The sequence below is a fragment of the Scleropages formosus genome, chromosome 11 (assembly GCF_900964775.1).
Source record: "Scleropages formosus chromosome 11, fSclFor1.1, whole genome shotgun sequence".
In the NCBI taxonomy this organism is placed as follows: domain Eukaryota; kingdom Metazoa; phylum Chordata; class Actinopteri; order Osteoglossiformes; family Osteoglossidae; genus Scleropages; species Scleropages formosus.
This window is the reverse complement of record NC_041816.1, coordinates 16,310,732-16,337,107: the sequence shown is the minus strand read 5'-3', so window position 1 is coordinate 16,337,107 and position 26,376 is coordinate 16,310,732. Positions and strand designations below refer to the sequence as shown.

General features: G+C 39.9%; 2 protein-coding genes across 3 annotated transcripts; both read left to right on the top strand.

Annotated features, from left to right (window-relative positions):
• Positions 1-2,579: 2,579 nt before the first annotated feature.
• On the top strand, positions 2,580-6,036 carry dnaja (DnaJ heat shock protein family (Hsp40) member A). 2 transcript variants are annotated; one of them, XM_018763156.1, is made up of 8 exons: positions 2,580-2,684; positions 2,953-3,105; positions 3,538-3,718; positions 4,117-4,221; positions 4,430-4,657; positions 4,791-5,021; positions 5,355-5,455; positions 5,563-6,036. In XM_018763156.1, exons 2-8 carry the CDS (start codon positions 2,974-2,976, stop codon positions 5,770-5,772), a joined length of 1,188 nt encoding a protein of 395 aa, XP_018618672.1. In that variant the 5' UTR covers positions 2,580-2,684; positions 2,953-2,973; the 3' UTR covers positions 5,773-6,036. The 2 variants fall into 2 exon arrangements, with proteins under 2 accessions (XP_018618672.1, XP_018618671.1); XM_018763155.2 differs by having other exon boundaries at positions 2,581-2,684; positions 2,920-3,105.
• A 2,962-nt stretch (positions 6,037-8,998) lies between these two features.
• Positions 8,999-26,172, top strand: LOC108941104 (ras-related protein Rab-8B). Its single transcript, XM_018763598.2, has 8 exons — positions 8,999-9,236; positions 19,123-19,183; positions 20,129-20,189; positions 21,032-21,109; positions 21,687-21,776; positions 22,643-22,708; positions 22,805-22,855; positions 23,020-26,172. The coding sequence occupies exons 1-8, from the start codon at positions 9,113-9,115 to the stop codon at positions 23,110-23,112; spliced, it is 624 nt and encodes a 207-aa protein (XP_018619114.1). The 5' UTR covers positions 8,999-9,112; the 3' UTR covers positions 23,113-26,172.
• The last annotated feature ends 204 nt before the right edge of the window (positions 26,173-26,376 follow it).

The window sequence follows — 26,376 nt, the reverse complement described above, 5'->3', positions numbered from 1 at the left end:
GAACGTCGAAAGAGCCTTCTGTAGGAATCAGTCTTATGAATCTAAGAATGAAGGATCAAATGAATTTCTACAAGTTTTGAAACGTATAACGGAATGTATTTATGGAGGTTGCGTCAAAAAACAGATGCGCACATAAAAATATAGCAGAACAGACTTTTTAACTTGCAAACAATGGCCTTTTTTCGTTGGGCTCTAAGGAAATGTATGTAGATCAATTACATGATAATCTTATGTGGTGGTATTTCTAAAAAGAACTCCACGAGTCCTGTCCTTTTGACCTTTCTTAGTGGAAAAAAGCCCTACTAAGACCTTTTAATTACAGTTGTTTTCTTAATTTGAGTCTACATTTTACCTTCAGTCAGTCAAGTCTATTTCACTGCATTCTTTTCGTTTATATTTATTTTCACTTCAAGAGCCCTGCAGGTGCTGTGTTGTTACTTAAACTACACCATGCAAAAGTTCCAGTTAAACTGTTGTTTTTGGTTTAAAAAGTTAGGGGTTGTCATAGAAAATGAAAAATAAACAATATGATATAGAACAGATTTAACGTAATTACATTTATTCATAGTGGGCCACAGGGGGACGTGGTGGCGCAGTGGGTTGGACTGGGTCCTGCTCTCCGGTGGCTCTGGGGTTTGAGTGCCGCTTGGGGTGCCTTGCGACGGACTGGCGTCCCGTCCTGGGTGTGTCCTCTCCCCTTCCAGCCTTTTGCCCTGTGTTGCCAGGTTAGGCTCCAGCTCCCCACAACCCCACATGCAACAAGTGGTTCAGACAGATATAGTGGGCTGCAGTAGCTCCCTGCCACCGTGACCCTATAGGACAAGTGGGATAGAAAATGGATGGACATTTATTCATTTGGCAGATGCTTTTCCCCAATATTAATATTACAATTACTGTATTCACACAGCTGGGTAATTTTACTGGAGCAATTTAGGATAAGGGTACTACAGCTGAAGGTGGGATTCAAACATGCGGCCTTTGGATAAAAAGGAAGGAGTGCAAACCACAATGCTACCAGCTATCCTTATAAGTACCTTGGTCAAGGGTACTACAGCTGGAGGTAGGATTCAAACCTGCAACCTCAGGGTCCAAAGGAAATAGCTCTAACGCTACCGGCTGCCCCGCTTAACGCAAACTTATTGTAACCATAGTGGGAAAACCTGTGATCAGAGCTGATGCCTTTGACCCAAAGGTTGCAGGTTTAAATCCTATCCTAATTACTCCAGTAAAATTACGCAGGTGTATAAATGGATAAATAATAGTGCGTAGTTTGACATTGTAGATAAATAAACATATGTTTATTTATCTGTAAGTACACACGCTTGTACTTTAAGACTAGAACTGGAGAGAAACATCACAGCGAAGTCGTGAGCAAAACGTAGCCTTATGAAACCAATACGATTGATTGACAGCCCTCCCAACCACACACACACACACACACGCGTTTGTTTTCGATTCCTAACCCCACTCGAGTTAAACTGGAAAACACATGAACGGTAACACGAAACATTTCTTTGATTAGATTTAAAATGGTTTTTATTTCAACGCGAACTTCCACACGACGCGTGATTTTTTTTTGTGTGTGTGTGTTTACCGGGTACCTCCGTATCATTCGGTTGAAAATGTCATCAAACATCTCCTCCTTGGTCGTGCCTACACACACACTCTTTGGATGTTTTTTTTTTTTTCCAAAACACTGCTATATGTGTCCCCCATCAGTTTCATAATGGAACTGCACCCACGAATAAGTACAGTACTTCACTGTCACTGTATGTTGCTAGGTCGCGTAGCGCTTACAGCCGTTCTGTAGGAGTCGGGTTCGAATAAACGTTGTGTTTAGCAGCACAGAATGTGCCCAATATTTCAAGTCGGTATAAATGGGTAAATAATTGTCAGCTTGAAACTGTAATAACTGTAACCTTAAGTGTAAGTCGAGTTGGACAAAAGCGTAGGCTGAAAAAATGTAAATCTAAGTAAATATAGTCGCCTTCGGAGAAACTGAAAGACGTCAGCGAAATAATAAGTGGTAATTTAATTACATACAATGTCGATGGCATTTGACAAGTTGTCTCAGCTGTTAACGTGCCTTTTCAGATTTCCCAAAACTCAACCTATTTTTTGTTTCATATCATGCAAAGCAGAGAACAAGCATTTTAACAATTACGTGTCTGCGCTGCAAACCCAGGTTAAGAAAGAGCCCTTTAAATTTTAATTTTCTCGACATTATACGCGTCGTGTTATTTAAAATATATAAGAACACAGGGGTATGAATGGAATTGCGGGTCTTAATTTTATAGTCTCGCATGGTTTATTCATCAGATAGAATTTTATCTGTCTAACTCTAATGCAAATACACAACGACGTTTCCAACGTAAGCGCGTGCCGTAATAAATGCAAGCTCAGAATCCTGGATAGTATTTCACGTTTCGTACTTCGCTTTTTATGGCCGCTGCGCCCTAGAATCTTCTACGCTGTCTGGACGCTTGTTCTGGAGCTGACGAAACAGAAGCTGGAACCTTCCAACGTCACAGCTCGCGAGCTCCAGAAGGTTCTGCGCGGGCCGCATAAAAGGCGAGCCGGACATCTTTGAAAGATAGCAGTTGCGCTTGTGCGTCACGGGCAGCAGTGTAGAGTCGGTATACGGCGACTGGACATTACCCGGCGTTTACTTAACATAATACAAGGTATAGTATCAGCAGAAATAACACTTCCTAGTTATGTTACCTAAAATTAATTTATTAGGTGTTCTTCGATGTCAAGGAGATACATACATGATAAACTAAAACTCTCTCTCTCGTCTGTACATGTTTTGAGGGTATCTGTGCAGAATGAGAAACAGACGTCAGTTTTACTATGTATACTATATGATATACGCGTATATGTAATTTGTTTGTATTTTTAATTTTTTTTTCTTTACAGTTTTAGTGTTTTCTTTCCCTCCTCGTCGTTCAGGGAATACGTCCGTTCGCCAACATGGTTCGGGAAACCGGGTATTACGATATTTTAGGTGTCAACCCCAAAGCATCAAGTGAAGAAATCAAGAAGGCGTACAGAAAATTGGCGTTGAAATATCATCCGGACAAGAACCCAAACGAAGGAGAGAAAGTACGTGCACCGGCGGTTTGTTGCCTGTAGTGTAGTGTAGCGCGTGGCGATGACACAGACGGTGGGGGAAGTGTGCGGAACTTTCTAGAATTGCGGCGCCTTACGGTTTCGGTTTCTTCCTCTAATTTGTCTTAAGTGTCGGTGACACTTATTAAGCCGTGGATCTCTGATTTGCTATTCAATAGAACCTTTAATTCAAGTATCCTGGCGTCATGATTCCCTGACCAAGGTTATAATAGCACATTTATCAGATGTGCCTTATTTGTCTTTGAGAAGCACACATTTTTTTTTTTGTTCTTTAAATAACCATTCAAACCTGTTTAGCAATATAAGCAAAATTTGCTATATTTGTATGTGTTTTACTTACCAAGAAACAATATAACTCCTTTGAGCTTTTAAGTGACATGCTTCTCCCCCCCCCCCCCCCCATAGTTCAAACTAATCTCTCAGGCCTATGAAGTTCTGTCGGATCCGAAGAAGAGGGATTTGTATGACAAAGGAGGGGAACAAGCCATTAAAGAAGGAGGAGTGAGTGGTGGGGACTTCTCCTCCCCAATGGACATCTTCAACATGTTCTTTGGAGGTGGTGGCAGAACTCAGAGAGAGAGGAGAGGTGAGACAGTTCTGAATTTAGAGACATCATTTCATAGAAAGCTTAGTCCAGTAGTTCTGAACTCTGGGAGAAAGGAGATGGCCATCAAGGCTAGGCAGGGCAGCAGAGTGAATATAGAAAGAGAAAGAAGGTAGGAGAGCCCAGAATGATAGCAAACAAGCTTGAAGGCCTGTGTACGGTGTTTCTTGAAGCAAACTTGCTGTGTATAAATTTGTGTTAGGTGAATTCAATACTTGCTTTATATTTACAAGTTGAAATATATTTATCCAGAAGCTACATGGGCATTGCTGTTTCTTTACTTTGTTGTTTTTTATATTAAATCTTAATGTTTAAATAAGTCACAAATAACATTACTGAGGTTGCTTGGTACTTAAACTTTTTTTTTTTTTTTCCTGCAGGGAAGAATGTGTTTCATCAGCTTAGTGTCACATTGGAGGAACTCTACAATGGCACAACTAGAAAGCTGGGCCTCCAAAAAAATGTGATCTGTGCGAAATGTGATGGTGTGTATTTCAGACTTCTTGACTACTGATACCCAGGATTGCCTTCCTTTATTCAAATTACAGGACTTGAGCATATACCGTTCATCCACTTCTATACAACTGCTAGTTTTGTGATTATAGTTATTTGTGATGCAGTTGAAGCATTTTTATAATTCAGTAAATTTTACTTTATTTTGTAGAACTAAAAGCTTGTTCTTATTTGCTTCAGGCTATGGAGGAAAGAAGGGAGCTTTGGAGAAGTGTTCCTCTTGCAAAGGAAGAGGTATCCAGATCCAGGTGCAACAGATTGGACCAGGAATGATCCAACAGATACAGAGCATGTGTCATGATTGCCAAGGCCAAGGGGAAAGGTTCAACTCTAAAGACCGCTGCAAGAACTGCAATGGTCACAAAGTTGAACGCAAGAAGAAAATCCTTGAAGTACACATTGACAAAGGTATGTTGGAAACAAGCTCCAAGTAACATGCTGAATTTTGCATATTAGACCCATTTCAAATTTTGTGTATGGTAAACTTTGTACCACTTGTTTCAAATGTTTATGCAGTGATAAATGTAATTCCACTTGATAGGTATGAAAGATGGTCAGAAGATTACCTTTCATGGAGAAGGGGATCAAGAACCAGGCTTGGAACCTGGTGATGTTGTCATTGTGCTTGATCAGAAGGAGCACCCAACATTCCAGAGACAAGACGATAACCTCATAATGAAGATGGAAATCAAACTGGTTGAAGCTCTCTGTGGATTCAAGAAAACAGTGTGCACTCTGGATAACCGAATACTTCTCATTAGCTCACCACCAGGTGAATAACTGGTTGTACCTTCGGAGTGCATTTCAAATATTAATGACTAACTCTTGTTGTGAAAACACTACATTGGATCAAGTAATGCTAGTTTCATGATCTATAAAATGCTATCCATTTCTATAATTGTGTTTAAGGCTCTAATTGAATTACTACCTGTAAATCTGCAGATGTTGTTTTTAGGAACAACTTGAGGTGAACTAAGTAACTGAAGTTCATTTTCCATCATTCAGATAATTAATAGGCCATGGCAATGTGTCTTGACCAAGTACTATGCAGAAGTTTTTTCTCCCCTGTGAATTTTTCTTAATGTCACCCCATTCTAAATTGTAGGTCAAGTTATAAAGCACAATGACATCAAATGTGTGCAGAATGAAGGAATGCCAATCTACAGAGATCCCTGTGAAAAAGGACAGCTCATCATTCAGTTTATGGTAGGTTAACTTTTTCATTTTGGTCACAATTAACTTTCTGTGGAATGTTTTGTGTATTAGTTTACCTGGCCTAAAAGCTTGGTAAAAGCAGTGACTTTTCTTTTCAGGTTGCGTTTCCAGAGAAATGCTGGCTTCCAGAACATATGCTACCCCAACTGGAAGCTCTGCTTCCTCCAAGAGATGAACTGATGATCTCTGATGATATGGAAGAGGTTGATCTTTGTGAAATGACCTACAAGTCCCAGCGAAGCTATAGTGGGGAAGCTTATGAAGAGGATGAGGGTCCCAGAGGTGGAGTACAGTGTCAGACCCATTAAATTTGACACTGTACAATGGGTGAATTTGTGTCTATATATATTGTATTTGTCACTGCATGTTGCTCTTCGTGTTTTAAGTTCTGGGTTGATGAGGAATACGTTTCATTGCTATGAAGATGGCCAAAGTTGCACATTTTGATAATTTTCCATGCCTCTTTACTTTGTAAGCGAAGATTTAAAGAAAATGTCAACATATGCTTTCTGTGAAGGTAAAGTAATATGTGAGCATATTGTTTTTGACTCTAATAAAATACCATTTTTATACCACTTGCTTTTTTTTTTTTTTAAACTTTTGAAGCCATTTGTCTCTGGTCCAGTGACACTTGTATTAACTGTATTCTTAAAGTACATTCTTAAAACTTCTCTGGATTTGTACGTGGTGGGAGGAGGGTCCTATCTTGATTCCTGAGCATAAGTAGTACAGCTGGAGAAATGGTGCAATTGAAGTGGTTAAATTGATTAATCTTTAATGCTTCAGTAATGTGTATTTGTACTGAAGCATTGTATCAGTTTTGTATTTTTTTGCAGTAGGCTGCGTAGTGGTTTTTAAAGGCCTTTAATATGTGGAGACAACATTAATCCAACCAAGGGCATGGGCAGTCCTAGTCTATTCCTGAAGCGGGGGATTTTGTTATAGGGGAGTCTCATGTTACTACACCTTTACATAAATTGGTGGTAGCAGTTAGTCTAGTGCTTGGTGCAGCCAAGTGCACTCCAAGAGCCTGAATTTGAACCTTGTGCCTGCTTGTAGTCCTTTGCATTGCAAAAGTGAAAATTACCCACCTGTCTAGCTACCTAATGGTAAGTAGCTTAACATTACATGTTGCTTTTGGGAAAGCTTCAGCCAAATTAATACAAAACTAAATATTACATTTTTCTTACCATACATACTGTTACAGGCTGTTCTCTTGTGACCCATAATATACAGAATGTTGTTTGCTCCCTCTGCTTACATGACTGATTCAGATACAGGAATTGTAACTGAAGTGCTGCAAGCCTGGGTGGGACAAGCAGTTATTGATTGTTAATGAGTGATAAGTGGCAAACTGCTAAAGCAACCAGTTTGTGTTGTAACCAGACACATCTGGTAGTGTAGTGGTTAGTGCTACTGTTTAGAGGCAAAGGTTGCAGGTTTGATCCCCACCACTGGCTGTAGTATCCTTCAGCAAGGTACTTATCCTAAAATTATTCAAGTAAAATTGCCCTGCTGTGTAAATGGGTAAATAATTGTAATGCTAATACTGTAAGTCAGTTTGTAGCAAAGAATCAGCTAAATAAATGCACTGTAATTATTGTAGGTGTTCCCTGGATTTTAGGTGTCTCCAATCAACCCAGACTGCAGACAATTCAAAATAACCTTTTTTATGGTAATATATTTAAGGCCATGGAATAAATTAATGGAATATCATTTGGATACCAACATAAAGATGGTGTTATGTCAAGTGGGTGCCAGGTTTAGCAGATCCCCATTAATGTCTATTATACTGTTTGCGCTACATTACTTATCAAAGCATAGTATAAGGTAATAATTGTTATACAGTTAACTAGAACAATAGAAGCAGTTTCCGTTTTACATTTTGAACTATGCAAAAGATGATACAAAACATTAATGGTTCAAATTTAATTAATTGTGAAGTTTGGAGCAAATGGAATATTTGAACCTCCAGTGATCTTAAGCGACTGGGCAGTTCAAACTGCAAACAGTTTCCAGGTGTACAAGCAAAGTCCATCTGGTCAAGACGGGCAAAATCTAATTTTAGCGTTATGAAAAAAAAATGCTATGCACCTATTCCGAGCAAAATTTGATATAAAAAATGTAATATGTATTGAACAAACAGACAAGCCTTTATTAATCCCAAAGGGAAATTGTGTTCATATACAGACATAGTATGTCATGTAAATTAATAACTTAAGGAGATAAATAAGCATGCGTATTTACACAAGAGAGGGCAGAGTGAGGTGAAGTTATGCAAGGTGTATTGAGATGGCAACGAGCAGCTCAATACCTGTCGGTCATTAAGAGGCCATCGTCCCAGCAGTCTGAGGACTCTCACACTTGCAGAGCCGGATGGCTGCTGGGAGAAGCGAGCTGCAGTAGTGCTTTTTGGAACAAAGCAACTGGACCAGCCTCTTTATGACAGTGCTCCTTTGTTTAATCATGGTAGCATACAGAGTGGGAATCACTACCCATGATGAAGTGAAGTTTATTAAATGTCCACTTCTATGATATGTTTACCAGGGAGTCCAGCCTCACTCCCAGGATGGAGCCAGCCTTCCTAATTTGTTGACTCTGCTGGCTTCATTTGTTGCTACTGTCCCAGCATTCCACTGCAAAGAAAGATTACACCAGCAACAGTTGACTGGCAGAACATCTCCAAAGGAATCCTGCACACCCCAAAGAACCTGAGCCTTTTCAGAGGGCAAAGATGACTGTCTTTTCTTGTACAGGGCCTTCATTTTGCATGTCTACTGCAACCTGTTGTCCAGGTGCACCACCAGGTATTTATATCATATGTCCTGATGACCTCCACTCCATCAATCCAGACAAGCCTTCAAGATACAGTAAACCCTTGGACCTCTGGAAGTCCACCATCATCTCCTTGTTCTTTCCAGTGCTGAACTGCAGCTGGCCCACTTTGCACCACTCAACAAAGCTCTTCAGTTTCCTCCTGTCCTCATGCTTGTTCCTGATACACCCAACAATGCAATGGCTGTGTCATCTGATGACTTCTTCATTCATATCCATCCCAAGACATACTTAAAAATGGACAAGCAAAGATTAACTGTGATAATATATAAATATACTTCTGCCATTCATTTAGTAATAAAGGCAATGTTTCAACACTACCGATTTACCAGGGAACTCCAAGAACAAACTACATTAACTACTGTTCTAAAAGGTTTCACAATCGTGTATGCCGTCAACTCACTCGTGCCGTCTTTCGCGACCAAGAGAACTACATTAACCACAATTCAAAGCATTTTACTGCTAGTACGGTATACGGACATACAATTCATTAGCGTCATCCTAGTCTAGCAGTTCTGCGTTAACCTAAAGAACGTCATTAACCAGAGATCTCTGCGTTTTAAGGTTAACGTCGAAGGGCCGAAGATGACGTAATCAAATTCACATCCTAATTTCCTGTTGCGATCTAAAACTACATTAACCATAGACCACAGTGTTTTTTTTTTTTTTTTTTTTAAAGAACTATCACAAGCAGGGTGTTCATTGACGTCACTGCACTCACGCCCTCCTTTCCGACTGTATGGCATCTGTGTTAGAAGTAACGGCGAGCTAGTCTGACACATTGTTGTTCGTCTGCAAGAGGAAAATAGGAAAATGGCGAAAACGTATGACTATCTCTTTAAACTGCTGCTAATAGGAGACAGCGGAGTTGGCAAGACGTGTTTGCTCTTCAGGTTCAGCGAGGATGCGTTCAACACCACCTTTATATCTACAATAGGTCAGTGTCACTACCGGTTTCGGATTTATTATTTATTGTTGTTGTTGAATGAATGTATTGTTTGGCTGCTGGGGTGATGGTGTAGAACACAGAAGGTGTTGGTGAGAATACGGCGGGGTGTCAGCGAAGGGCCCCGACACGGCTAGTATGGGCCTGTGGAGTAGAGCTCGTCTCGGTGCGGGAGACAGGAAATGGCTCAATGGATGGAGCGCGCCGCTCGTCGCCGAGCAAAGTTTCCTTACAGAAGCAGAGCAGCACGTCTTCACGCGCCTCTCCCAGTCGCACCGCAGGCCGGCAGCGCGTGTTCGCTCCGCGCTCACATCATGATCAATTCCTCCTCACCTTCGCTCATCATGTCGAGTTCTATACAGCCGCAAGCGCTCATTCGGAACATACATCCGGCACAAGAAACGACTCTTTTGGTTGCGTTTCTCTTCCAACTACTAGCTTGTCGGTTCAAACGTCACCATTACAATACAGAACGACGTGCATGAACTGTGAAGAATCATCTTGCCCGCCGACTTTTTTGTCTGATACAGTGATAGTCGTGGTTCATCTAAGACTTTCCCGCGCACATGTGATTTTTCTGTTCTACTGATAAAGTAGGTCTGCAGTTAAGAAGTGGACGTCGCGCTCTCCAGAATTAAGTGCATGGACTGTGCGCGCGCGCATCGTGTCACTATCGTTATGACCTGTCAGCTGGGGAGCCAAAAAGTTGAGTTGGGAAAAAAAGTTGAAACTGTGAAAACCCGGCCGGTCCTGATCCCGCACGAAGGTGTGATGTGATGTACGAAAAAATGACTTAGTAGCGGTGAGCCGAGGCTGATCCCCTCCTTTTTTTACACCGTCTCGTCTGCACTTTTTTTTTTTTTTCTTTTTTCTTTCCCCTTTAAAAAACAGTCGGGTGCGCAAAGCGGTGACCGGTTGCTTTCACTTTACTTATCCGCAATGTCAAATTATTAAGTCCTGCAGCTCGTCCTGCTAGGAAAAGTGTATTTGTTTGCTATGTGATTTATGTGTGAACATCATGTGCACCTGTTGCTATGGGAAAAAAAAAAGTTTGTGAATCACCCCGAGCAACGCGGTGCTGCTATTTTGTTTGTAGAAATGAAGGACGAATAATAACCGCAAACATACCATTATGGCCACGCTGAATCTATAGGCTGTGTTTGCAACAGGAAGGCCTGAGTTTCAGGACCTAAAAATACAACGTCTCGAGGCAGGTGACGTGTCTGTCAGTCAGTCCTTTGTAGACTAATAAATCTGGAGGTTAGATGTTGAGTGTACTGAAAGAAATGCAGAGAAATCGAGTTAAACCATTAATACTGTCACCTAAACTAAAGACCATGGATCAAAAACACCGAAGTCACATGCCTTAATTCCACCCAACACTGAGATACCTGGGAGCGGGGGTGTGGTGGCGGTGGCACAGTGGGTTTGGCCTGCGCCCGGTGGGTCTGGGGTTCGAGCCCCGCTTGGGGCGCCTTGCGGCGGACTGGCATCCCATACCTTTGCTGTATGTGCTCCATGCAGCAGGGCACTGCAGGGAAATGTTCAGTCCCATTGGTGTACCCTAACTTTTACATGCAACATGGAATGACAAGTTAGTGTCTCATATGCTCATCTAAGAAGGAAAAAAAAAAAAAATTGGTGGCTTTGAATGTTTGATGCTTTCTCACATATACAGAAATCGTTAAGTTTCAGAATTATTATTAGATAACTCCTACTAAGATACATCAGTTAAATTGTATTAATCTGTGTTTCCTCTTTCATATAGATGTTTTATTTAGCAGATTCTCTCCAAAGCGACTTCCAATGAACTCTGTAGTGTTATCAGACATTGTGTGTAATGTCAACTGGAACGTTGACTTTTAATGCCAGAGTGCTTCCCTGCACAGTTTCTTTAACGCTGGGTCACAGTGTGAGAGTTGCCCCGGTTGTTGGCAGGGCATTTTCTGCTTAGACTCAAAAGACACTTCAGCAGCTGGGTAAAAATATGTGTGTAAAATTTCAAAATGCAAACAAGTTTGTTCTAGATACCAGAGAAAAAACAGATGTTGACAGTGTAAACAGTTTTGAATTGATCAAAATGATATTTCTATTTAGGTTGTATGGATTACATGTGTGTTTAAATGTTCCTTGGTGTTTTTTTTTTTTTTGGAACATGCCAGGCTGCAGATTTCAGTTTTATGTAGATCTTCAATTCCGACACCTGACTACTTTTGTACTAGTGCTTATAATGCCATTCCCGAGGGGATATAGTGTATTCTGGATTAATGGTGACACTGCAATCAGATGCTAAGTAATACCTTTAAACCCGTGATTTGTTCTCTTATGGTTCAAGTAATTACTTAAGAGCTTACAGGTTAGGTTGACTTAAATTTGACTGACTTTACAATTTCTCGGCTGTTTGTTTTTGTTGTGAAAACCGAGTAAATTTGTTTTCGTACAGATTACTAACGGATCTCTCACACTTAATGTTTTAGCAAGGCAAAAAGATTTGGATTTACAGTATGAATAGTCAGCTTGCTTTTCTGTTAGCACACCCTACAGAACACTGGGGATTCAAAATTTCTCTGTCTAACATGAGTTAATTTACAAATTCCCCACCCCTATTTTTTTTTTTTTTTGAAATTCCATCTTGTTTGTGTGAGTCAAGAAGCACAGCTCGCCCCTGGGCTTTTCCTGAGTGTCATATCCTATGAAGCAATTTTATTGTCCTTCTCATCTATACTAGTGAAGAGTGTTAAGCCTGTTTGTAAAATGGAAATGTTAGGTTGGTGAAGGTTATCGTCAGTATGTCTCTCACCCCCCCCCCCCCCAAACTTTCCCTTTTGTATGACGTAAGAACAGAGTAACATCTTAGAAATGACAGCTCATATTTTATTAATTAAAACCCAAATATTGTTTCCTCTGGCTGAATAAAGGCCATGTGGCACAGAATATATTTTAAAAAGTTTTGCTTTTTTTTTTAAATTTGTCTTAATTTCCACTAGAACCCAACAGTTAAGTATGCATGGAAGATTTCTGTGAATTTGTGAGATTTAATTCTCTGATCACATTGAGAATTGTGCCTTTTCGATGGAGTAGGTCAAAGTATTTGATAGACAAATTATTGTGGCTAAGAATATGCCGGCTGTCAAAGTTTTAACAGTTCTAAAAATAGAAACATTGTTTATTATCTACAGTTTGTTCAGCTGGACTGTGGAACAGCAACAGAATCCCTTGCATGTATTTATAACGACTGGAATGTGTATCAGATATGACCAGTAAATGAAAACCTAATGACCTTTCACTTGTTTAGAGAGCATATTATATGTTGTTATACATGAAGTACGTACATTGTAGGTGGTGCTTGTGTATCCCTTAGAAGAGATTTCATTTCTTTCCTAATTTGTTGTTTGCAACTTTATTTTGTGGACTGTCCCTGTGCACATTTTCTCAGGAAATCTTGAGAATAATTGCATAGATAGTTTGAGATGGAGTGGGACTTTTTGGATCGAAGTTTGACATGGTGCCAGTTATATGTGATAAAATCACTTGGCCAAAAAGAGAAACCAGGGCTGTGTAGTGTTTTCGTTGTTGTTCTACAATCAGATTGATTTAACTGAGCAGCACGTTCATCATAGTAACTGGTAAGTTAAGGAGCACGCAAGCAGGCCTGCTCCCTGTGGTCTCGGCTAGGACCTGGTGGCCCGGGCAAACAGAAGCTGTTCTGTCAGGGATCCCTGGTGCATCTCGTGACGGTCAGCTGCCAGGGCATTCAATGCGAACTGGGGAGGGCTGTGCATTCTTCCGCCTCTTCAGCAGTAAGAATCCCAAACTACAGTGAACATCACTTCCTTGTGCTGGAGGGAGAGAGGAAGGGAGGGAGGGAGGGAGGTCATTGACCCCAGCCTTGGCCTCTGCTGCAGGCTTCCCTAATTGTCACCACCGCTGTTTCTGTTCCACTTCCTGGACGCTTTCTGCAATCAGATTTGTCATCCAAAAGCATTTTTAAACAAGTTTGTCACTGTTCCACTGTGCGTGTTTTGGCTTTTCTCTGAAATTGCCCCATGTTTTGAAAAGGGGGAAATACAGTGCTTGCCTTTGTCGTTTACCTTAACTTCCCTAAGATGCATTTACAGAACAATGTATTTGGAATGGTCTTATTTTTCCCTTCCTTCTACAGTACAGTGCAGTTTTGTCTCTCCAGTCTGCAGTATTTCAGAAGGTTTCGCAGTGCTTAAGTAGCTGCTGGTCAGAAGGTCTGCATTGCTTACGTTGGCATTTATTCATTTATCAGATACTTTTCTCCAAAGCAACAGAGAAAGGTAACATAAAAGTGGATTTTACAGCAGTCTAAGAGGTTTCGATACAGGCACACGGGTGACGAAGGACAGTAAGCTTGTCTGGTGCTGCTGTTTTTGCTTACTGACATTACCTGAGTAGTTGCCTTATAGAAATGAGTCAGATAGGAGTGACAGTCATGACATGGTATAATACAGATGTATGTAACTGTTTGACAAGAGATGCTTCTTGAATGCTGAATGGGATTCAGCAGTTGCGAGGGACCTCATTCCACCACTCCTGAGCCAGGTTGGTGGCATGGTGGTGCAATCGCCAGTGCTGCTGCTTCACAGTGGCTAGTCTGTTCAGGCGCAGGTTCGACTCCAGCTCAGTTTGCATGTCCTTCCCATGTCTGCGTGGGTTTCCTCCAGGTGCTCTGGTTTCCTCCCGCACTCCAAAGACCTTCATTTCATTGTGAATTGGACATTCCGAATTAACCAGTTTGAGTGAGCGAGCGAGCGAGTGGCTACCCTGTGATGATCTGGCATCCCGTCCCTGCCTAACACCTAGGAATTCTTACCACTGTGACCCTGACCTGGACAAGCAGTTACTGAAAGTGTCTGAGTGAGGTGTTCAGGTTTATAAATATGTAAAAGCTTTACAGATTTATTTTCAACTGAAAATGCACTATGCAAGTCTGTCGGTATTTCTGGAGGGGAAAAAAAGCCAAATAAAAAGATAATTTGTTTTTTTGTTTTTTTTTTCTGCGTTCCTGTGATCAGTGTAATAGTTTTGACCTGAGCTGATCTAAACATGTATGCTGCGACTCCAATGGCCGTATTGAAATGTGCGTCCATCCGCAGGCGGTAGGGTGTGTGCACCTAGTGTTTTTCGAGGGTTGTTTCCAGTAGTTAAGCTCTCATTTCTAGGTTCCATCACGAGATCCACCGTGGATTATAAACAATAGCAGTCCACTACTGCGCCGCGCTTTATGGGTAATGTGAGACAGGCCGCAGGAAACAGAAGACGTTTGAGAGCTCAACATGGCAGCTGGGTTTGCGTCAGTTCCCCGTGCTGTATTCCGGAAAAGGCTTGTGACGCAGGCTTGTGCTCGGCGCCTCTGAGGACCTCACCACTTCCTCTCTGGACCTTTTGTTTTGAGTCTGGTAGTTTGTTCTTTCTGGTTGAGCACTGTGCTGAAAAGTACAGACACGGTACTTGTAACCATGTCTCAGAGCATTTTCACTTTTTTCTCCAGATCACAAGTTGTTGTTGTTATTTTGGCGAGATTAATATTTTAGGATTTTTTTTTTTTTTGGTAGGGAAGAGGTAGTGCCATGTGTTTATTTGGGTAGCTCAGTGAGGGCAGTAACGCCAAAGATGTGATCATTCATATCCAGACACTTCAGTTCTTTGCGTAGTGGTGTAATGTTAGCTCTTCCTGTTTGTTGTTGTTCTCGAGGAAAAAATTTTGGGAGCCCTTTTGTTTTCCAGCACTGGCAAGTGGTCGGTGAGGCCATTTCTGAAAGTTCAGAGGCCAGTTTTACTCTTCTCTAACCTTTCAGATATTGCCGCACAGTTTGTTTTACATCGATTATTGCTGTTTTTACCTTCTGTAACGTTAATGTCTAAAGGTTGGCTATGGATAAAGTGTCTGCTGCTGTTTTCTCAAACTGGATAAGAACCACAGAACCTTTGTTCAAATTAAAGTCTGTTAATTGCAATTTATGATCACAATATCATTCAACATCATCACAATAACGGGCAGTCCCCGTATTACGAACGAGTTCCGTGTCCTCAGTCCATCTTTAAATTGGATTTTTACTTAAGTCAGAACAGTTAGATATGGTGGGTATGTAACTTCACTTTAAGTGTTTCACTTACTATATCGTATACCTTTTTATGTATAAAACAAAACATTAAAGAAACACTTCCGGATACACTAAAACATCTTTAATGTTAACAGTACAGTAATAATACAATGTAATGATAATACAGTAATAGTAACTACAGTATTTATAATATAGAGATATAGAAAGAGCATAATAAATGTTATTACTGTCATGATGAACAGAGGACACAGAGGAGGCTGGACCCAAGTGCAGGATCGTTCATTCAGAATCAAAGGACTAGACGTGTTCTCGTGGTTTGGGACGGGCGAATGGTCGGTGGATCAGCGAACTGAACTAAGGCGAGGATTCAAAATCGTGGTCGAGGGGCAAGGTTGGACGGTCATTATCAAAGAGATGTGTAATGGGACTGGGGGAACGATGAGGGACAGGATTTGGAATAGCAAAGCGAGGAAGTTTTGAGAATGCAGAGGGTGGTTGTCTGGAGTGAAATGTCGCAACTGGGAAGAGGTTCATAAGTGTCTTTTATAGCGGAGTGCTTCGGTTGAAGCTGCTGGTTAAGGTGCGGGGTGTTGTCGTGACAACCACAGTATTTATAATTGAGAGAGCGAGTGTGTGTGCGCGTGCAAAACAAGGAAACTTTAATATTTGCGTTCCCAATGTCCGTAGGCGTTTCACCTTTTTCCAATCGCTTTATTATTTCCCCTTTAATTTCAGTTGTGATCGTTTTCCTTTTCTTGGAGGCATCACCATCACTTGCATCACGTTTACGCTTTGCTGCAATGGTTATGAGGGTAAAAATTAAAAAAAAAAAAAAAAATTAAAGCCAAATACGGTAGTACACGAGACACTTAACACCGATGTGGTCCATCTGAAGAACGAGGCCTGCCCTACCTCGGTCTCATGTGCCCCGCCCGCGAGCCAGCAGACCACCTCAGATGTGCGATGTTTTGATGCGTGTCGCAAAGTAGCACCCATTTGATATTACAAATCATTGTGTGTCACTCAAATTTTTTAATATAATAGGCTTAATATAAAGTTTTCAGTTGATTGTTACTTAAGGGTGATTTTTTAAAAAAAAAAAAAAAAAAAAAAAACTTCTGGTCAGTAAGGGTGTGGTTCATAACTACGGGTTGTACGTAAGTCGGACATTCGTAACCCGGGGACTGCCTGTATTGTTTTTGTCCAGTGGTGTCACTCTTTGCTGAGGGGTTGGTTGGTTGGCACATATGCTTTGGCTAAGGGATGGTGGTGAAGACAGTGCAAGCAAACATCTACTAACAGCAGTGACTCATTGGTGCCCAGAAGACTTTGAGCTGCTGGTAAAGTGAAGTACACTGGCTCCTCATCGTATACACACTCTTGGAACTGAGTCTGTTTTCAATTAATTTTGTCTGCAACTCACCAGATCACTTTTTACTACTAAGTCACGTATAAACGATTAAGCTCTCATTAATTTATTTGCATGTTTGGTATAAAAAAAAATATATGTATGGCTATAATTATACTCAGTACTCAAGACATTTTTTTATCAATAAGCTACACACAATTAACAATAAGTTACAGAAAATAAGAACATGTTGTCTCCATAAAGTAGTGCAAACTGCTGACTCATTCATCCCATCAACATGTGCAACATTTGTCATCTTGTTACTGATCACCAGCTTGAACCCCAGACAAGTGCTCTGAACATGGGAAGAGTTGAATGAAGACAACACACACTCCTGTCTTCTATGCGCACATCTTACTGGCATTTATCGTTAGTCAAATTTGCCTTTCCGCGAACAAAAATTTAAGGAAATCGAATTAAAGATAAACTGGAGGATATTTTTTATCTATTAGTCAAAAGTCTACATCCTTCCATCCATTCCATCCATCCAGTGTAACTGCTTGTCCTAAGGAGTGTTGCAGGGAAGCGGAGCCTATTCCGGAAGCACTGGGCGCAAGGCTGAGGGGAGTACACTCTGGATGGGACGCCTACATACAGTTATTTCCTCTAATTGTTTTCCTCACTGGTTTTTTTTATTTATTTATTTTAAATCCAGTTGTCATGTCTAGGTGGGAATGTTAACTCGATTCTGTGTCACTGCAACAGCCTCTCAGCTTAGGCCTTGAAAGCATCATTTGTTGATCTCATGCTTTTTACTCGTGGTGGTTTTACGCGCCAGGTTTCCCTCAAGCCCAAGCATTTATTGCCTCTTCAAGTTACACCCATGGACATTCATTAGTATACAAGTGATGCAGCTGAGCTCCTGTATTTTCCTTGCCTCTGTATATTAATAGTCTTTTGACCTGGCCTTATTAGCACCTAAGGGAGCCGTACACTGGGTTCGACTGTGGGCTCCTGCGCTTGGTCCACGTCTCAGGTTGTAGACGACACTCATGGGGCTCGGTGCAAGTTGTGCCTGTGGCCCTCACTGCTTGGACTGTATTCTGCTTCGAGATCCAGTTTTCCCCTATGTTAAGTGGCCGAGCTGCGTGCGCCAGCCAAGCCGGCAATAAAAATGCGAGTGTGAGAAGATCAAGTGACACACTGCGGTGCTTGCGCTACTCGCTTTTTGTTTGCTGCAGCGTTGCACGTATTTGAGCACTGCTGTGTGGAGTTTGTCATGCAGATGTCTACTGGATTAAGATAACTCTGAGAATGAGCAAATGGGAAAAAAAATCTTGATCTAAAATGTTTATACACACACACATTGTCAGAAACCGCTTGTCCCGAGTAGGGTCGCGGCGAGCCGGAGCCTAACCCGGCAACACAGGGCGCGAGGCAGGAGGAGGAGGGGACACACCCAGGATGGGTAAAATGTTTATAATGCTCTTTAATTATGAGGTGCTATTTTAAATTTTACTTCTTAAATTTGTTAGGCCTTAGGAGAAGCAGTTGTTAATGATGGATGGATGGATACATGATCTTTGTTGATACAGATGCTGCTTGCATTTGGTGTTCCACAACATCTGTCTGGCAGATGTACTGAGCTAAGCATCTCCCCAGAACCATGGGGGATCCACTGGGGAAATTCATACTTCTTTATTTATTTTTCTTTCTTTCTTTCTTACTTATTTTTCATGTGGGAAACACACCTGACAACACGGTGCCTGCTGTCATCCATTGTTTAAGTTCTGTTTTCCTCTGATTTGTTTCTGTCTGCACTTACAGTATCTCTTTCAGGGTGTGAACTTGCTTCTCTCGCTGCTGTTTCGGGTAGTTATTTTCTCACCTTTGTTGCCGTGAATAAAGTCTTTAACTCGTCATGTCGCTGTTCATAAAATACAGTTGTAGTTGTTGCAGGGCTTGCAGCAGAGGTACTGATGTTTCCTATGGTACCTAGTATTCCTTCATCAGGTTTGCACCTTTCTGTGGCCTGGCAAGTGAACTGATGGATGCAGGTTAGTGACGGGCAACCTGTGTGTCACAGATGTGGACTGTAGGCAGCTGTGGGAAATCCAGTCCCCTGCTTGTTTCACCATCAAACAGAAGTACTTTCTGCAAAAAAAAAAAAAAAAAGAGGACCCGTCCCATAGTTTGACAAAATCAGCGTGCTATTTAAAAATAATGCACAACAGTTTGCATACAGTCTAATAGATGCTTGCAACTCAGATTCTTGTTACTTTCTGTTGGTGTGTTCCTTTTTATCTTGTACAAATTTTTTGCTTTGGACTTGAATGTGTGGTTCACTTCCTTGTCTACTTAAGGCATAACTTACAGGTTGTGTTTTAATTAACTACCATTATAAACCCCTCCTGTTCTTGCCTTTTCTTCATTTCAGGGATTGACTTCAAAATCAGGACCATTGAATTGGATGGAAAGAAAATTAAACTTCAAATATGGCAAGTAACCCGAGTAACACTGAATCTATTTCTGTTGTTGCTTCTTGTCGCTGTTTTTAATCTGTCAAAATCTGATAGAATGCTTTGGGTGGGAATATGTGTAGTCATATTCTACATTTCTTATTTTCCATGCAGTTTCTGGAAGGTAATGGCCTGGCTGAAAAAGTTATACTTAGGTTTAATAATGTGCTTTCCAGTTTCTTGTTCAGCAGGTCAAGTTTAATGTTCTTTAGGATCGCCATGAAGCTCATGACCTATGTGTATAAAACGGTTATAAATTGGAGGGCTAAAATGGCACCGCACCATGTCTAGTTACACCAAGGCCTTTGAAATTAGAAGAGCAAGCTCACCCTTCTGGAGCCACTAGTACATGTTCTCCTCATTTATAAACTCTTTTTTCAGAAAACAGTGTTCTTCTCATTAGCAGTATACGTTGTTTATATATATTCATTCATTCAATTATTTAGCTTATGCTTTTCTTCAAAGCCCCTTGCAATGTTAGGTTTATATACTAAACTGTTCTCAATGGTTTACCCATTTGTATAGCAGGGTAATTTGTAGTGGAGAAATTTAACCACTCACCTACCTGCTGCATTGTGAGAGGAACTAAATTTTGTCCCTGAACTTTGTCAGATTACAAGCCATACAAAGTTACATTGTCACAGAAAAGGAAAAAAAAGGAACTGTATCGGTTGGATCAGGTTTTCTTCCTTGATGGTCAAGAATTCACTGGGCGTTCTTTAAATATATTCTTTTTATGGCAGAGGAAGTGTACAATAGAGCAGCTGATACCGTCATTCTGTGCCCTTTCTGTATATAAGCACAGGATGTGCCCACGGCAACTGAAAAATACAATAGGTCCCTAATGTAAGCTGCTACATGACTGTGTTGCCAAAGTTAAATTCATGATGGAAGGCAATATTTGGGTTTGTGTTTCTTCCATAGGGACACAGCAGGGCAGGAGAGGTTCAGGACCATTACAACAGCATACTACAGAGGAGCGATGGTGAGTCTTCCTTGTGCTTTTGTCCCTGGCTCTTTTTGCTCATGTGAACAGTTGCTACTATTGCTTTGTTTTGTAACTCGTAACAAAAAAGTCTTTGTGTAATATTTATATGCTTAAGAATGACACTTTTTCTAGCTGTTTGTGTGAAGCTTTGATTGGTGAGGAACATGAAGAGTAGTCTGTGAATGTTGACGTAAACGTGTAAAGCCAGAAATCTTGTTTAAATACTCTACCCTTTAGCCCTTATGAGGTGTATGGCCATAAGCTTGATTTTCAAAGAAAATGTATATACAATAATGTTTTGAAAAATACATTAATATAGACACCTCATTCATGGTATATCCTGCCTCATGCCCTTTGAATGCATGACAGGTTCTGGACTACCATGCAGGGTTTTCAGAAGTTGTTGTTTTTTTTTTTTTTTATATTAAAAAGACTCTGCACTAATACTATGTTGTCTGGTAGCAAAGACAGCCTTTTGTGTTTTCTTAATTCATTATAATTGCAGTAAGATTAACAGCACTGAAAACACATTCAATACAGTGGAGGACTTAGAAATTTCTTTCATCCATGTTGATCCATCCATCCACCCACTCTTACTGGGGATAGCTGGTAGCGTAGTGGTTAGAGCTACTGCCTTTGTATCCAAAGGTCACAGGTTCGATCCCCAGCTGCAGTTCTCTTGAGCAGGGTGCTTACTCTAAAATTGCTCCAGTAAAAATTACCCAGCTGTATAAATGGGTAAATAATGGTAACACTGTAAGTCACTTTGGAGAAAATGCATCAGATAAGTGAATAAATGTAAATGTATATTGCATCTCCCTGTGTCCCTTGTTTCTCAGGGCATCATGCTGGTGTATGATATCACTAATGAGAAGTCTTTTGAAAACATCAAGAACTGGATCCGGAACATTGAGGAGGTGTGTGACCACGAAACTCTGCTTTCCTTTTGGGTCTCTCTTCTTTGTTTGTCAAACAGTCCTGCCTGGTGCACCATGTTCTACACACCAAGATGTAATTTATTTATTGATGTTTTTACCTTTGGTGCCGGGTCAGGTCCATATTACCTAAACACTCCCGATATATGAACAATATAGAACATGCAACAGTTTTCATCAGATGCACATATTTCTTGATATTTAACTATCCTAGTTATAGTTGTGCACTGATTATTATTCCCACCATGGCAACAAGATATTTTTAAGTGGATGATTTATAGCTTTGAAATGGAAGATAAATGATGAAAAGTTAATCTACAGGTAATGACCATATCACTGTCTCATTTACCATTGTGTTTTAATTTGTCAATGTTTTTATTCACATATACAAAGGTCAGTTATTGCTCAGTTGTCTTTTGTTTATTTTTTCACTTAGTTTTCTGCTTTATGTCAAAACATGACATTGACTTCAGCTGCAAAAATCTGTTGCAAAGATGAATTGTTCTAAAAAAAAATTATAGGCTTCTTTGTTTGTAAAATGGATTTTTTGTGTTTCCAGCATGCATCATCTGATGTAGAGCGAATGATCTTGGGTAATAAATGTGACATGAATGACAAAAGACAAGTATCCCGAGAAAGAGGAGAAAAGGTACTGCATTTCTTTTGTATTGCAGAATTATGGATTCTTAATTATATATATATATAATTATCATCATTTATGGTTCTTGTTGTTATTGTCATTTTTAATATTATGATTACAGGTATCCCTTGGTACACAAACTTTCTGAATATTTGCTGTAGCGACTTGCAAAAAATTGTACTCAGAAATCTATTGTAATGAATATGCATCCAGCAAACATTCAAAAGGTGCGCCACAGAAACTGTGTAAACACGTGCGACTCCAGGCAAGAGGATGTAGTGTGCGCTGCAGTTGTATCTCTGCTGCGCTCCTGATAGGGCCATGTCTCGTGCTTGCGTTGTGTAAATATCCCATGCATTTGCTTTATCAACTTCTCCATATTTTAAGTGACTTTGTATTCTGAGAAAGTGGAAAGGCCTGTGAAGAAAGTAGGTGAGCCTAAGAGTCTTAGAAAAGCTCATATATTAGAAGTAAAGTTGAAAGTGATAAAGTGTATTGCATGAGTAATTTGTGTCTGATACTGTACTTGTGTACTTCTCACAGAAATACCTACTAATAAGTTCAGTGTTAAATAATTAGGTAATTGGTCTTTTCAATCCTTTATATCATGCAGAAATTGTTGGTGGACTGTTATATAGGTGTTTATATAGGTAATGTTTTAGTGATATTTTGGGAAATTGGTTGGAGTTTTGGGATGGGCTGGGAATGCATTATTTCCCCCGTTGGAATATAGGCTCCCACCATGTAAAAATTTTGCTGTTGGACACATTTTCATAAACAAATTTGATTTGGCAAAAGAGGGATGCCTGTATTTGTATTTTGTGATTAAAATGAGACGTAACTTACATTTCTGACTTATTTTTGTCCCCACGCAGTTGGCAATAGACTATGGGATCAAGTTTTTGGAAACTAGTGCAAAATCAAGCATAAATGTGGAAGAGGTGAGAAGGAAAAGGGAAAATGTTTCATAAGGGATTTAATCATGTAGTCTTCAAACACAATTAATGTTGTGTTATTTTATCACCTTGTATCCACAGGCCTTTTTCACTCTTGCCAGAGATATTATGACAAGACTCAACAGAAAAATGGTGAGCAACTGCTGTGAAATATATCACATTAGCATGTTTAATTTTTTTTAATGCTAATTAATGGACTAGTGGAAACTATGTTGAACTAAAGAATAAGTAGAGTTTTATTCAGTTCAGATGGTTTCCTATTCTGACAAGTCTTTTGGCTTTATTTCCTCTGATAGAATGACAGCAATGCCACCGGAGGTGCAGGACCTGTCAAAATCACAGAGAATCGGTCAAAGAAGAGCAGCTTCTTCCGATGTACGCTGCTCTAATGGACTTCTCTCTATAGACTCGTGCAACCTGTTTCACTGCTTCTCTGAAAGCACAATATCGCTCGGCCTGGGAGGGCAAGATCTTACCGGCTGCTGCTGAGAGCTGTGTATTCTGTTGACCACGTTGGAAGGAGTCTCACAATCCCATTACAAAGGCAAAAACCAGTCAAAAGAATCTAATTTGAAACATCTCTAAATGGTCAAGCTAATCCATTTCATGGTCTCCCTTGACCTGGTTTCCTGCCGGTCACAGGGGAGTCCCTTGCTTAGAGAGATTTTTTTTTATTTTTTTTGGTCTTATATTTCTGTTATTCTTGGAAATGCTGATTAATGTGCTTTGTGGGCTGCTTCTCTTTTAGCTTTGCACTGTTACTGTGAGACACTCTATGCCCTGTTTTTTCCTCTTACCATGGAAACCAAACAGGGTGGTGGTTTAATTTCAGTGGCATTTCCATGAAGCATTGTGCGTGCGTTTGGTCGTGTCTAGTTTGCAGTGTGAAAGTGTCATGTTTCCTTATGTGCACATCAGGAGCTCCGATTATACTTCAGTAATAACGTTGAATGTCTACAAAGGTGAGGGATGGTCAGACACAGGCATTTTACAGTAGTTGGACAAAAGGATAAGAATAAGAAACGTGTTTGTTTGTCAATTTTGTATCCCAAAGGAGTTGTTCTGCTTTTTACAGGGACACATCAGGATTACTTTTGATTAAAGCTAACCAAATTGTTTTGTTTCCTTTGAATTTATTTTTGTTAGTCACATTTTTACTTTTTTTTTAATAAATTCAAGTGTTGTTTAAACAATTTTTTTTTAACAGGAACAGCTACAATACTGTATACTGAAGAACGGAGAAAAATAATTTATGAAATGCAATGCTAAAAAAAAAATCTGGTCTCCTTCGTGTATCCTGTATCATCAGGAAGAGTTTTCATTTTTGTGTTGCAGACCACAGTGGATATATGGTGGGTGGATGAAAAAACTTGTTTACACTGAGCGAAAGTTAATTGTTGGAAAAGGATTCATGTGAAGGGTTGGCTTTGTAGTCTGCAGAGTATATTTCATTTTAGTGTTATTGCAGACAAGTGAGACCACTTAGGAAGTAAAATGTGCAATACTGTAATGGATGTTGGAAAGTTTCTGGTGATACTCAAGCCTATTTTCTCTACCATTTTTTTTTTTAAAATATAACTTCACACCTCTGAGAATCAGAACCCAAACAGTGCAGCTGATAAGTGGGGACAGCTTTGCTTTCACATGTCTTTCAAAAGCCTTGGTTCGTTATTTAAAAACATTCAATTATCACAATTGTAAAGATGCAGGAATTGATGATAATATCGGACCAACTGCTAAGATGATGTTTGCATTCATTCATTCTCTGGACCAGGCTTTGTCCTGAGAAATGACATTCGTCTCCACTGTGGGTGTGGAGTCTGTCTTAACATCGGACTTTGGGGCATCTTCATACAAATGCTCACTGAAACGACAGTGAGCTGAGCATTTGCTGTTACCTGTGATTTAATGCAAAAGTCTTATCACAGTTTCTTTTTTTGTATGTAACCCTCAAAAAAATTGGACTCACATGCAGTTCACTTGAAGTACATGTGAAACAATAGGAAAACCACTTTATGCATGCTTTATATTTACTGTAAACTGAATTACCGAAATGTACTTCGTTAGTTGATGAGTAATCTTTTATTTTGTATTATTGGAACTACTCATTTTATTGCCAGAAATATGCCTTTTGTTTTGCTTCTTTCCATTTCAGTGTAAAATAACTGTGTGGTTTACAAAACAAATGCACAAGTATTAATTCTTTCCTTAGCCTTGCATTCTTGTTAGCCCTCAGTGTAAAAGTGCATTTGTTTTAAACACAAAGTGATGGTGAATGGTCACCAGTGTGTCAAAGACTGTTTATGGCTGTACTTTTCATTTGACCATTTAATTGTAGAAGCACATGACTGAAGACCAGAAGGTGTGTTGGGGGAAGTGCACCTTTATGGGTCAGTAAATCTGCTGTAAGGACCTCAGCTGTTGAGCAACATTTCATATGGTTTGTGCGTGTAATAAACTGAAACCCATAACTTTTGTGTCTACTGTGTAAAATGGAAACTCGGCACAGTACCAAGTAGAAAATACTTCTTCCCAGCTCTAAATTTGAAGGTATTTGCCATGTATTCAGGGTTCAGATACCTTTTGTACACTTTTAATGTCTTTTATATCAGAATATGTAAGTACTCGGCTAAAACTAATGAAATTCTTAAAGCCTCAGTTAACACAAGGTAACTGAAGTTGATACCTGGTGCATTTACCTCAACTCACCTTTTCACATCCGTTTATGGACCGTGTTTCGTTTGCATCAGTCAGATGACCGAAATGAAGGATTCTGTATTGGTTGTCTCCTAGTGTACCAAAGTGTGTGTTTAATTTTCCGCTGTATAAAAGGAACAGTGTCTCGTCCTGCAAATCATGCCCGATTGTCGCCCTGAGAGCTGAGCTTGCCACACAATATCCACCTTACTGGGACTGTGGGGACTGGGAATAATGTCAGTCTTCCATATTACTGTGAACTATCACAGGCAGATACTATATTTCATTGGTTTAAATAGATGATTGCTTGAGTTACATTAAACTGATGCACTGCATAGACCACTTGTTCAGAATGTAACTGTGCTTTTATTGTTGTGCAATGACAATATTGAAAATAACATTCATGGGACCATAGTTTTCACATTTATGTTTCTATACAAACATAAATATGCACACGTTGAAAAAGCTCTGTTCTATTAATGTAACAGTGAAAGCATTTCATTTAACTGATTCTAGTATTTTTAACCATGTTTACCAAACCTTAAAGGCGTTAGGTATGGCTTCTCTTCATACACTGTCAGATGCTTGTTAATGTTTGTCTGAGAGCATCGTCAAACCTGTGTAACATTTAACCCTTATCACATTGTGGACTGATAATTGTGTAAAGTTTAAAAAAAAAAAAAAATTCTGGTTTTGTTAATTGTGAACATTTTCTAGAATATGTGACTTAAGTAAAGATTGCAAAAAAGAAACCTATTTTGTTCCAGATGTCATCCTTTCAATCACGCATTCATTTGCACCAGTGCCCTTTTATATTTAATTTTCTTTCATTTACAGTTGAGGGTAGCTGAGCTACACTTTGTTACGCTTTCCTTTCTTCCTGTCTCAACCAAAATAAGTTGCTTTAGACATGGATTTGAACTAGTTCTGTATACCTTTTGTTCAGGTGTAAGTTT

Excerpts from the sequence above, each read along its gene's own strand:
- dnaja (XM_018763156.1), top strand. The coding sequence starts at position 2,974 with ATGGTTCGGGAAACCGGGTATTACGATATTTTAGGTGTCAACCCCAAA. Across the intron at positions 5,022-5,354 it reads TCTCATTAGCTCACCACCAG|GTCAAGTTATAAAGCACAAT; the intron begins GTGAATAACTGG and ends TCTAAATTGTAG. Across the intron at positions 5,456-5,562 it reads AGCTCATCATTCAGTTTATG|GTTGCGTTTCCAGAGAAATG; the intron begins GTAGGTTAACTT and ends TTTTCTTTTCAG.
- LOC108941104 (XM_018763598.2), top strand. The coding sequence starts at position 9,113 with ATGGCGAAAACGTATGACTATCTCTTTAAACTGCTGCTAATAGGAGAC. Across the intron at positions 19,184-20,128 it reads AAAATTAAACTTCAAATATG|GGACACAGCAGGGCAGGAGA; the intron begins GCAAGTAACCCG and ends TTTCTTCCATAG. Across the intron at positions 20,190-21,031 it reads CATACTACAGAGGAGCGATG|GGCATCATGCTGGTGTATGA; the intron begins GTGAGTCTTCCT and ends CTTGTTTCTCAG.